Source organism: Silurus aristotelis (assembly GCF_946808225.1).
Source record: "Silurus aristotelis genome assembly, chromosome: 12".
NCBI lineage: Eukaryota > Metazoa > Chordata > Actinopteri > Siluriformes > Siluridae > Silurus > Silurus aristotelis.
Window position 1 is genome coordinate 2980213 of NC_139585.1, and position 13667 is coordinate 2993879.

Here is a 13667-nt window from a genome sequence, read left to right on the forward strand (position 1 = left end):
CACTTTTTTATCTATTTATAAAGTGACATGATTTAGAATATATTTCTGAACATATCAGCGCAAAAGGTTTCTTTACAAGAAAGCACTTTATTTCCACACGATCACCTTTAAAATAGTCCCCTTGCACAGCAACACAGCGCTCCCAGCGTACTTCTGGAACGTGTACTGAAAGTCTCCTTTTCCGAGAGTCACGGCGGATTTCCGCAACGCCGTCAAAACAGGGTGCATTGTCATCATGGAGCATCCTGTCGACATGGTAACGCACATGGTTACAACAGCATCTGCCTCATGAAGGTCGGCGCTCCCTGTGACTGCGCATGCTGCCATCTGCTAGCGTCTTAAAAAACTAACCTTTTCTACCACCTCGTACAAGTGCATTCGCAGCTGTCCGAGTACGCGTACAGTTGTAATGAGTTCAGATTCGCTTCTGGTTGCAGACTGACGATAATCTGCGGAGGTATCTGTCCAAGGCCATCGCTCGCTGCTGCATGTGGGGTTCCAACCGAGCGGCGTTCGGCGAGGCCGGAGCTGTGGCCCCGCTGGTGCACTACCTCTGCTCTGAAGACCCCAAGGTGTACCAGACTACGGCTCAGGCCCTCTTCCAGCTCTCCAGAGACCCGAACAACTGCATCACCATGCACCAGAGTGGCGTCGTCAAGGTAACACACACACACACACACACACAATCATGTAGTTTTTATGAAACGTTTATGAAAGGAGTCTCCAGCGTCAGTATTTCGTAACAGTCAGTATAAAGTTGGTACGTAGGTGGAGTTCAGGAGGTGGAACCAGAACAAGAATACAGTTTTGTTTAGTCTGAATGGTTCATTTAAATGTCAATTTTCTTTTGTATACAAAAAATGTATTCGATTTCAGCACCATAAATTAGTCCTATAATGTTTATCCCTAATTAACGAGCTCATGGAAACAAAAAAGAACTTCCTGAGATGTTATGAGGAAGAAAACTTACTAGAAACCAGACTCTAAACGAAAGCCGTCCTCATTGGGGTACCACCGAACGTCCATTTCATCCTCATTGAGGTTCACTGACGGATGCTTCACTTACAACTGCAGTCCCGTAGACAACTGTTATCTTAATTACAGTCCAAATCCATCTTCATGATTCTGGAGTTCCACAGTAACCTTGTGGATCTTCAGGATGTTCATGTGGAGAACATTCTCAGTGGTTTATATCTAATGATGATCTCTCATGTAATATTGTCCAAAATGACTGTTTTATGGATGAGCATCATCTTATATTGCTGGAGTTTTTATTTATTTATTTATTTAAACCAGCATATTTTACTGAAGCGTAGCTGCTGTGTGGCATTTACACAAACACACACCCACATAAACACAAACACACACCCACACAAACACACACCCACATGCGCACACACCCACACAAACACACACCCACACACAAACACACACACCCACACGTGCACACAAACACACAACCACACACCCACATGCGCACACACACACACACACACACACACACACACACAGCACACACACACAAACGCTTAGCACACAAACACACACACAAACACACACCCACACACAAACACACACCCACACACAAACACACACCCACACACAAACACACCCACACACAAACACACCCACACACTCACACACACACACACACACACACACACACACACACACACACACACACACACACACACACACACACACAGTTATTTCCAGCCTGGGCCTCAGTGGTGAACTATCCCAGCCTCCTCTTTTCTCTGTTCTTCTTCTTCTTCTTCTTTTTTTTTTTAAGACGTGTGAAAACATCCCTAATAAATTTAAAGACTGTTTTCCGAGGCCTTGCGGAGCAGCGATGGCAGCGAGAACAAGGCCTCGTTTTCTTTCTCGTGCAGCGGAAGCGCGTTTTCAAACCGTCATGGGAATGGGGCTGAGCAAACAGCACTCTGTGTGTGTGTGTGTGTGTCTGTGTGTGTGTGTGTGTGTGTGTGTGTGTGTGTGTGTGCTGAGTGTTGCTTTTCCCCACCAGTCCAAACGCTTGCGGGATGCCAGGGCAGAAGAGCACGCAAACACCGTCACCCAGGGCGACGGTTGCTAAGAGAAACACCGTGGACCCTTGGACGCTTTCTGAGGTCCACCTCCGGTCCTCAGAAAGCATGAAGGACGCTTAAACTCTGAGTGACCGCTACATGCCATGTCTAGATGTTGTATAATATTAATACGAGGCTTTTAAGCGTGTAATATTCCGTCCGTCACGTACAAACATGCAGACCGTTTATAGGAACTGCTGGGAAAAACCTGGCACGGGGTTTCTGTATGCCAGAGTGTGTGAAAGCTTAGTGGAAAGTTATAGCAAATAGTCGGTAACACATGGGTTTTTTTATGCTGGGAAACAAACACTTTGTAATATAGTTACATTTTACCATTTTTTTAATTACTATTTAAAAATGCTGTTTTAAAAAATTATCATAATATAATCAAATAATAATCAGAAATTTCTAGAATTATATTATTAATATTTATGTAACACAAATTAGACATTAAATGCAATTTTATGTAAATATGACATATTTTTTTTATTTTATGGGAAAAAAATATTCCTCAGCATCTTTCGGCTTAATTACATTATTGTCCATTCTTTCATTTATGAACATAATTAAATAATTATTTAATAATTAAAAACTGTGATATAATATGAATAAACAAAAATGTTTTTTTTTAGTATTAGACGCGTACTCCTTTATTATTAATAAACTATATAATATATATTTAAAATAAGTTCCATTTAAAAATGTGTAAAATCCTAATTAATACAACTAACTAACTAAATAAATTACTGTTTTTTTATTTATCAAATATAATAAATATTGGCGATTATTTTCCAGGACCAGCAGAACCCTGAGGATTTTTCTTTTCTGGGGAAATAAATTTTTTAATAGTGCAACGATTATTTCTAGGCTAACAGACTATTAAAAAAATTATATATTTAGGACTTTTTAAAAAATAACAAATTATTGTTTTTTCCATGATGATTTAAAGGTCATTTTGGGCGAAATTCAAAAACATTGACGCTAATTATTGAAATGATTTTTAACGCTATTCCAGAACTAGATAATCAAATCTGTGACTTTTTCTGGACTGGTGGACCGGAGGTTTTTTTGTTTAAAGCAAATTAGCTATTGTATCGTTTTTTTTTTAGAATCTAGGACCAGAAATCTAGAACTATGACTAGAAATGGCATCAGAATATAAAGTGCTGCACTATTTATCTCGATTGACTCGCAGCCGATACAGGATATAATCAGAGCTCAGAGCTGAACAGCTGAGTTTGAAAGATCCTGGGACATGAGCCCAGAATGTTCCTCTCAGAAGCTCAGAACCCTGACCACTGTCCCAAACCCCTCCAACGCCTATAAATATACAGAACAAAATATACAGTGTAATATCGTATGGTATAAGTATAGTAGAAGGAAGTGTTGACCCATGTGCAGAGCAGAGCAGAAGTCAATAAATAAACCTGGTGGATTGTGGAGTATTATATAGTGTAGGGTCACTGGGTGCTTCTGTGAACAGCGAAGGAGATTTACATGAACACTGCTGCAGGAGCTTGTTAGAAGGTCATCTGGTTGAGGCTGAAGGTGTGCATCAGGGCTTGGATCTCACAGGACGCTGATCTGAAGCTCACTGGACAAAGGCCACGAGTTAATGTGAACAGTATGATTAATGAGCAAAGTAACAACCCTAAGATGAAGCCCTAAGCAAGCCTAAGAAGCCCTAAGCATGTAATTCCCAAGCAAGATGATGAAAAAACCTGGATTGGTTAGAAGAAGCTCCATGCAGGAGAAACATTTTACAGATGTTTTGTGTATTTGACATCTTGGACTGGGTTCCAGATGCCAGAGGAGGAAGTGGTAGCTCTGTGGTTAACTTCTGTGGACTTCAGATCAGAAGAGTTTGAGTTCAAATCCTGGCAACACCCTCACCGCTCAACTGCACAGTGTACAGTACAAATGGAATAAGTATAAGTAGCTCTGGAAAAGGGTGTCTCCTGAAGAGAAGCTCGTTCAGTGTGAAAAAGACAGCGTTATGTAGTGCTGTTTGGTGCAACTGGAGCATGCTTAGGACCTCATGGTCACGGTGGTTTAAAGTGAGGCTACTCGTTTGTTTATATTTTGGGAACCAAAACCACTATTGCGTACATCTCCAACTGTGAACTCCAGCGATGTACTTGAGGTTGAGGAACTGTCAGAAATGAAGCTTTGTACTACAGCACAGTAAAATTCTTTCTTCAAATATCCCAACGATGTTTGAAAGCCGGGGTCAGAGCTCAGGGTCTGCCATGATACTGCGCCCCTGGAGGAGGGAAGGGTTAAGGGCCTTGCTCAGCGGCTTAACAGCTTGCTGATCCTGGGGCTTGAACCACCGACCTTTTGATCAGTAACCATGCTGACATTTCTAATTCCGACGTTCTTCCAGCGTTTTATATTTATCTTTTTTAATAGGCCACGCCCACTTTGGGTTCAAACACGGATAGAGATACAGCGTCACTGGCGTTACACTGTCTGCTAGCAGATGTCTAACTTCACCCACATTCAGCATTTCCACTGTTAAATATTTTCACATGAGAAAAGTGTTTGCAAACACAGAGTGGTAAAACACTCGCCCAATAAGAGCAGGAGGATAAATTATGAACGCGGTCGCGGCGTTGCAGCCAAGTTGCTTTTTTTTTTTTCTTTTTTTTTTTTGCCCCATGTTCCTTTTTGCTTTAATGCCAAGCTCCAGGCTGATGTGCTGCTGCGGTTTAACACGGCCCGTAATTAAAGACCGAGCTCAACGTCGGCTGTTCCGAAGGAATACAGTCCAAAAGTCAGGAAGCTCCGTTTATTTATTTTTTTTGCAAGATTTTTTTTCATTCATCTCTGCATTTATTTAGTTTAAGTGCGACGTGCAAATACAGTAGGTTTCGCACCACTACTGCACTGTTATCAGGAGCTACACTTATTACACACACCCATTATCCCTCTTCATAGACGCCACACACACATTAAGTTCCATTTGTCTTCACCTCCAGTATACCTGGCTCACCCCGAGGACACATTACCCCGGAGCTGAAGGGAGGGCAAGTCCACTTGGCTGCATTTTACTCGTGATATATGTTTCAGCGTGGCAGAAAAACGTGTTAAAACAATATTTCCAAACGTTGTAAATGAGTTTGGAGAGCGTTTATCAGGGAACGATGTCTGCGCTCCAGTCTAATTTATGAAGGGGTGTAAAACTCAAGACTGCCTCCTGATATTATTGTAGCCGTATTTCAAACCTCGGAGCTTTCGCTAAGAACATGTAGCAGCTTAAAGTCATAATAATCTCTCTCTCTCTCTCTCTCTCTCTCTCTCTCTCTGTCTCGTTTTCTGTCTCTTTCTCCCTCTCTCTGTCTGCTAACTGTGTTCTGTCTAAGACTTGTATTCAGACTCGAGCTTTCTTGCTGGCTGGTGTTAATGGTCTAGAACCCAGTCCCCTATGCCGGAGCAGGGGAAATTAAGCATTGAGAAGAAAGTATTTGACCCTGGAAAAGCCATTAGAGACCAGTCTGAGCGTTGCTTCTGTCCTCACCGGCTTTACAAGCGACAAATACGGCCCTCCTACAGGATTTTTCTACACTATTTGTTTCAACCAAATATTTATTAGTATATCCCAGAAAAATATGAAAGGACCTAAAGCGATCTGTTTTGACTTTTTTTTTTGTCAGAGTTTTTTTTTTTTTTTTTTGCCAACTGTAATTAGAGTGATTTTTCAGAACTATGGTCAATGCTGAAGGCACAATTTGTACACAATAAAAACACAGTGGTTAGGAGAAGGTCTAAAAGTCATATCAACTTACAGTATAAGGACAGGAAGCCTGTGTATCGGCAGTCCGAACGCCATGTTACACAGGAAAAGCCCCAGGTTGGGCATGGATGCCCTGGAATAGGCAGTCTAAGCCCCAGGTTGGCCACTAAAATCCATGAAATGGACAATTTAAGCCACAGGTTGAGCAATAAAAGCACCAGAATCGACAATTCAAGCCCTATGATGGACAATAAAAGCACCAGGTTGGCACTAAAAGCCATATCATTGACAGTTCAGGTCCCATGTTAGATAGGAGAAGCCTCAGGTTCGGCACAAGATGTTCTGGCATTGACAGCTCAAATGCAGGGCTGGTCAGGAGATGCCCCAGGTTGGCTGCAAGAAGTCCTGGAATATGCAGCACAAGCCCCATGCTGGAGAGCTGCAATAAGCCTAAAGTTGGACAGAGGAAGCCCCAGGTCATTCAGATGAAACCTCTGACCAGAAAAAGAAAGCACTACATTAGACATCTTAATCCTCATGTTGGAAGGATGTCTGAAAGCATGTAGGGAGGAAGTCTCAGGACAGAGGGAAGAAACATCAGGCCAGGTGGAGAAAGGCCAAAGGATTTAGCTATAGTTTGGGGGAATCAAACTCCATGAAGATGTACTTAGCTCCAGGGTTGGGGTTATAGAAGAAAGCCAGGACAGATGAAGTTTTGGACTATATGGGGGAAGTTCTGGGCTTGTCTGAGGAAGCTCCAGGCAGGACAGAGGGTCAAAGATATTTCTGACATTTTTACAAGCTGTAAACTTGAAACTACATGTTATAAAACCGCACTCAGATTCTAGTCTTTATTCAGATGCAGAACTGTGTATCTTTCTTTCTTTCTTTCTTTCTTTCTTTCTTTCTTTCTTTCTTTCTTTCTTTCTTTCTTTCTTTCTTTCTTTCTTTCTTTCTTTCTTTCTTTCTTTCTTTCTTTCTTTCTTTCTTTCTTTCTTTCTTTCTTCAGTGCCTGTTGCTACTGTGGTGCTGCAGATTATTTGCTAAAGCCATAAATTCTCAGAGACAGCCTCATTTACTGTTTTGTAAAATAGTAGCAAAGATTTGTTTCTTTCTGTCTGTCTTTCTTTTTTTGTGAATTGAATGGAAGCAAATTACAAAACGCAGATGGTAATTTTCAGGCATTTTCATGTGAGGGGATTTCAACAGTGCCGGTTGCCAGATCCTGTGTTCTGCTGTGTATTTTGTGGCGGATTGAAAGAATAAATGAGAAAAAGATTGCAGACGACGGACGCTGCCATGCGAACTTCTGAACACTGAGGCTGCTTCTGTTTTTCCGAGCCTGTTTGTTTTCACTGTCATGTTCATGCCTAGAACTCAAAACAGACTTGGGTATGAGCGAGAGAGAGAGAGAGAGAGAGAGAGAGAGAAAGAGAGCGAGCACAAGAGAGAGAAAGAGAGAGAGAGAGAGAGAGAGAGAGAGAGAGAGAGAGAGAGAGAGAGAGAGAAAGAGAGCGAGCACAAGAGAGAGAAAGAGAGAGAGAGAGAGAGAGAGAGAGAGAGAGAGAGAGAGAGAGAGATGGCCAGACACATAGAGCCACGATGTAAAGCACGAGGCATGTTTTAGGTTCTGTGCTGTTTCTCTTAGTCATGCTGAGTGGAGAGCAGGTTCAGGCTGATGGATTATGAAGAACAGATGACACACCAGCACACACTTGGGCTGTTCACTATCCTCCCTCACTCCCACTGAGACGAATGCGGAATGCCGAGCTGCTCAGGTGTGCGTCCACGTGTGCTTCATGTTTCAGGAGATCATCCTGTTCCTGAGGTTCCTTAAAAATAGTAATTTTTTCAAAGTCTGTATTCGTTTGAATGCGTTTCAGCTTCTGACCAAACAAACTGTTTGTTTGTATATGATACAGTTTATATAAATTTATAATAGATTACTATAAATTCCCGGTAAGTTTCTAACATCCAAAATTCCCGATATGAAGTTCCCATGGAAAGTTTCTGGAAATTTACCAGAAATTGTCCCTTTGCAACAGTACGCCGGATGTTATGTAGCATATCTGTTTTCGCCTGTTAATATGTGTAGCTAACAAATTCTGAAGATCACACACCTAGTGGTGATAAGTGGTGTGTCATAGATGTCTTCTAGGGTCCATGAAACGTTTTACCTGCCAAATCCCACCCATACAGACTGTGCTATATTATATATTATATATCACCGATGCCCATAACTGATTAGCACCACTGTGATTGACAAGGGAGATGGAGTTAGCCCCTCCCACCACTTTTTGGTCTTGTAAGTTCCTGAAAATCTTCTTCCTGTAGGAGTTCTTGGAGAGGAACCTGACCTAAACTTTTAGTGTTCCAGAAACAAGTTCTCGGGTTAAAAAGGTTTTTGAATAGGAGAATATTCACTAGGTTCCTGTAGTAAAAATATAGCCCAACCTGCACCCGTGAAGGGAGTTAAAAATAGCAGAGAGAGCAGGAGGAGAAGAGAGGAAAGAGGAAAGAGGGGAGAGAGAGAGAGGGGAGAGGGAGAGAGGGAGGGTATGGAATGGAGAAGGGGGTTTTAACGGTGTTGACTGAAGCCTTGTACAGAGTGATGAGGGCTCAAGTTGCCCTAATGGCTCTCAGGTGTACCTCAGCTTTGGGCTTTAGAGCACTTTCAAGCACCTCACCTCAGGAAACAGCAGCGTACCACCCTAGCACTTAACACCGTGACACCTCCATGCATGACTGTGTGTGTGGGTGTGAGTGTGTACACATGTTCGCACAGGACTTGGGAAAACGGGCTTGCGCGGCGTTCGCCGAATCTTTCAGCCAGATTTAGTGAACGCAAGGAAGAGGAGCTGTAGGAGATAAAAATCGTCCGAGGTGTTTGTGCGTTCTGAGGACGAGCACAGCGACCCATCGAGGGAGCCCCCCGTTTGGCTCCGTCTGAATAACACGCTCTGAACGCTGGCACGCAGGCGCTGGCATCCTCCAGCCTTTCACAAAAGGAGCCTGTCTGAGCTGGTCGGCGCGTCCCTCCAGCCTCGTGCGTTCACGTCCGAATGCCTCTCCGACACGCTCTCAGTGCTACTTTATACTCGATCTGGAAAACGACCATGAAGCGATCCGCAGCGTTCCGGAGGCCGGCGCTAGTATATCTAAATAAAGTTCCTGGTTCAAGTCTATTATTTCCTCTTGATTAAACCCAGGACTCAGGGAGCACGAGATAGAAGATTTGCCTTCGCTTCTGATGTTTTCCCTTCCACTGTTTATCTTTGCAGCAGGGAATTCTGGGAATGTCTCCAGCTTGGCCCCGCGTCGACCGCACGAATGCGCGCTGCCGCCCGACAAACGCGTGTCCGACACGAAAAACGAGTCAGGGTTCAAACCCAGGCCTCGCCCTCACGCACGTGACGCGAACACAAAGATAACACGGCGCACAGAAGCTCTCAATTACATACACAGAAACACATGGAGCTGCTGAATCCCTGCCGAACCCACACACAATCAACCAGAGAGCTGCAGAATGACTGCTTTAATGAGCAAGTCAAGGCCTCCTGATACGGCCGTGTCGGTTCCAATCAGCTCTTACGGAAACTCGGCTATGGAACATCTCTATGTGGAAGTCATTTGTGTGTTGATCCCCACACTAACATTTTGTTTCAGGCAAAAAAGAGAAGCCAGATTTGAATTCCTACTTGGTCATGAGTGTGAGGGATTATACCATGTATGGGATTAATAGAATGGATGGAGCTGTAGGATGGGATGGTATGAATGGTGGGATGGATTTCACAGATATCGTAATTGAATTAATTATTTGGGTGCAGGACCGCATGCGTTTAATGGGATTTGACAAGATGGATGGATATCATTTATTATGAGGGATGAATGGATTTATGGATGGATGGGATTGTTGGGATTGAATGATACAATATAATGATTTGGCTAGATGGATGAATATGATTAGGATAGGTGGATGGAGGGATGGGTGGACAAGTGGATGGATGGACAATTGTTGGGATTGAATGATAGATTAGGATGATTTGACTAGATGGATATATATGATTCAGATGGATGGAAGGATTTTTGGAATTGTTGGGATTTGGATGGATATGATTCAAAAGGATGGATGAATGGATGGATAGTAGGATGGGATGAAATAAGCTAACGGGGATGGAATGAGTTGATGGGATGGGTCTGTGTGATAGATGGTTGGATGGATGGATTGATGGATGGATGGGATTGGATGATAGAGTAGGATAATTTGGCTAGAGTAGGATGCATGGCTATGATTCAATTGGATGGATGCATGGATGGATGGATGGATGGATGGATGGATGGATGGTTGGATGGATGGATGGGATAGACCAAAAAGATGGATGGATAGATGGATGGATGGATGGTTGGAAGGATGAATGGATGGATGGATGGATAGATAGATAGATGGATGGGATAGACCAATAAGATGGATGGATGGAATAGACCAATAAGATGGATGGATAGATGGATGGGATAGACGATAAGATGGATGGATGGATGGATGGATGGATGGATGGATGAATGGATGGATGGATGGGATAGACCAATAAGATGGATGGATATACTGATGGGATTGATCAAATGAATGGAAGGGTTGATAGGAAGACTGAGTTTCTGAAAATGTTTTTGAGATTCTTAAGTTTCTGCATCCTGAACGTAAGAACGTGGGGCTGTACAGAGGACGAGTTTATGAAGGGTCTGTGGTGGCAGCGTAGTTTTTTTCACTAATGCGTGTTTATTTAGATCTGGCGAGCACGTCTCTCCTCGCCGCGCATGCAAACAAGAACGAGAGACGAGTATATTATACCGTGCCGTGTCGTGTCGCCGCAGTGCGGCATTGGCAGCCTCTCGTCCCCGCCAACATTCACATCATCCGACAGTATAAAAAGTAACCGTTTCTGCGCAGTAAAAAGCACAAGCTTTTAATGTGTTGTTTTTACGTAGCCAGACTGTTCCGGAAAGTGGTCTCTTTAGGAGTTTAGCGGGCCGGGTGTGGAGAGGAGCGATCAAACGCTAACGGCTTATAACCACGCCAAAATGGAAAGACACGATCGACTCGGGCTTTCGGAGGGACGTTAACGCGGCCGCCAGGCGGATATAAGATCACGATACGATGTGTAACGTCGTAAAATACTCATCACGACCTTCACATATCTCCTGCTAGCCTCCAGCCACCGCATGGCAAACTGCTAGCCAACATTTTCCCCTTTTATATTTTATAGCGTTGAAAGCGAAGCGAAGCGATTATTTTTTTTTTTTTGTAACTATAAATTATATATCGCACAAAGTCCCAAAATAAAAGGTCAAAGCCTTTCGACACGTTCACTGAGCGTGTAATGTGCTTGTTTAGAATATAATTAGACTCTTGTATAGCACACGCGCACGCACACACACACACACACACACACACACACACACACACACACACACACACACACACACACGTATAGTTAAGAGACACTGCAGCGTGCTTCAGTTTAAATCGTACCCAAAACGTTAATACAAGCACATCCTAAATAATGTTCTGTCTGTAAAACACTGACTGCTACTGGAGATGTAATAAAAAAAAGTGTTTACGGGGCATCTACCGAACAATGGTTACTTAGTTGTTACTATAGAAACGTTAGGAAACAAGAATACACGTATTAGGCGCGACTCAGCCAATCAGAGTCCAGAATTCAGCAGCACATGACGTACGTTGTGTTTGTGTCGCAGCTCCTGATCGGCATGATGGGATCTTCAGACGAGGTGCTTCAGGAGGCGGCGGCCAGTTGCGTGGCGAACATCCGGCGCCTGGCGCTGGCCAATGAGAAGAACAGGTTCGGGTAAAGAGCACGAACACCTGCAAGAGCGTGACTGGAGTGTAAATCCGACCAAATCATGGAAACATTGTTCTGTCTTTTCACGATTAAATGAAAAACGAACATCTCTTCAGTCCTGTGATCATTAGCCAGTGTGAAACACACACACACACACACACACACACACACACACACACACACACACACACACACACACATGGATGTACCTCAGAACACCTCCGCTCATGTTGTTCCTGTGTGCGGATGACAGAAAGTGCCACAGAGTTAAAATACATCAGCACATCTGTGTGACATCACTGAACATCTGGATGTGGTTCGAGTCTCGTGTTTACAGAAAAATATCCTCCGTGATTGATTACAGAGTGTCTAAGTGGAAATCGTGTGTATTTTTCTGTGTCTACATGTTACATTGTTAATGTTCATTTCTCAAAGGTTTTATTTCTCTCTGTCTGTCTTTCCATTTGTATCTCTGTCTTTTTCTATTGGTTTCTCTTTTTTCTCTCTGTCTCTGTCTGTTTCTCCCTGTCTCTGGTTCTCTTTTTCTCTGTTTTCCCCCCTCTGTCTCACTCCCCCTTGTCTCTCTCTGTCTGTCTGAGTCTCTCTCCAACAATGTTTCTCATCTCTCTGTCTCTCTGTCTCTGTCTCTCTCTCTCTCTCTCTCTCTCTCTCTCTCTCTCTCTCTCTCTCTCTCTCTCTCTCTCTCTCTCTGTCTGTCTGTCTGTCTGTCTGTCTGTCTGTCTGTCTGTCATCTCTCTCTGTCGTTCATAGCTTTGTCTTTTTATCTCTCCCCCATGTCTCTTGTCTCTCTTTGTGTGTACCTCTCTCTCCAGATTACCCCCCCCCACACACACACACACACTTTCTCTCTTTCCTGGCTCACATGCCTTGTTTACACAGTGTAAGACACATAATATTGAAGAAAATTTTTACAATGTTTGGAAATGTTGTTTAAATGCTATGATAATGTTATAGAAATGTTATTGTTCATCACTGATCCTAATGTACATTGTGTCTTTTTATCCCATGTCCAATATGTTCCCAAAAACATGATGTAAAAAACAGATTTATAACCAATCACTGATCACCACTGCTCCCAATAACCAACCACTTATTTACATTGTTTTTCCAATTATACAGCCACAACACTGTTATAACTGATCCACACACGCACACACACACACACACACACACACACACACACACACACACACACACACACACACACACACACACGCACACATCAAATGTCTTGGAAACAAACCACCACTCAATTGGTTAAATAACAGAGCAGCATTTAAATGTTTCTAACTGTAGCTTTTAGTTTTACAGGCTACAATCAGCAGCTCCACTGGGGCAAGACTTCAAACCAGACATCAGCATTTCTGTGTGCAAACTAAGGAGATGTACGTTTCTAGCCATCCCGATGTTTTACACGTTTAACACGTCTGGCATAGCGGTGCTGCTCAATAAAGCCAAACTGATAAGGATAATTGCGTGTTATTAGCATAGACCCGAAAGCTGGCATTATGTTCTTAAAGGGCACGTCTATAATCAGAACATCATCGGGCCTAAAACCGACCCTTGTGGGATGCCATGTTTCAGCTTTAAGGTCTTTCCATTGTTGTTTTTGAGTCGGGTGAAGGAAATGGCCCTGTTTGAACCTAACAAAGGTTACAATAGTGTTTTCATTTCCTCGCCTGTTCACGGCAGCGCCGATCCAAAGGTAAATCATTGCAAATCATTTCCAGTGGATACGATTCTGACTGTACAATAAATCAGACGCTTTCAAAACAGTCAGTACAGATGTTATATTCCTCCCTCGTCTAGTCTGGTCCGGTCTCGTCTGGTCTTGAGTGCTGCTCTCTGTCTTTCTCGAGCGCTCTCGTTTGTTCTTTCTGTCTCTCTTTTCGCTTCACAGTGTTTTGAGGTTAGTGACTGGAAGGACATGCCTAACTACCATCATCAAACAAATGTAGCATGTTTG

The 13667-nt window shown here is 43.1% G+C and overlaps 1 protein-coding gene across 1 annotated transcript in view; it reads left to right on the forward strand.

Annotated features, from left to right (window-relative positions):
• The window catches only part of odad2 (outer dynein arm docking complex subunit 2), a 65662-nt gene extending 53881 nt beyond the window's left edge, over positions 1-11781 (forward strand). Inside the window, exons 19-20 of the mRNA XM_083557431.1 lie at positions 438-659; positions 11577-11781. Coding sequence (XP_083413557.1) covers positions 438-659; positions 11577-11690 — 336 coding nt within the window. The 3' untranslated portion in view covers positions 11691-11781. The remainder of the gene's footprint in view (positions 1-437; positions 660-11576) is intronic.
• The last annotated feature ends 1886 nt before the right edge of the window (positions 11782-13667 follow it).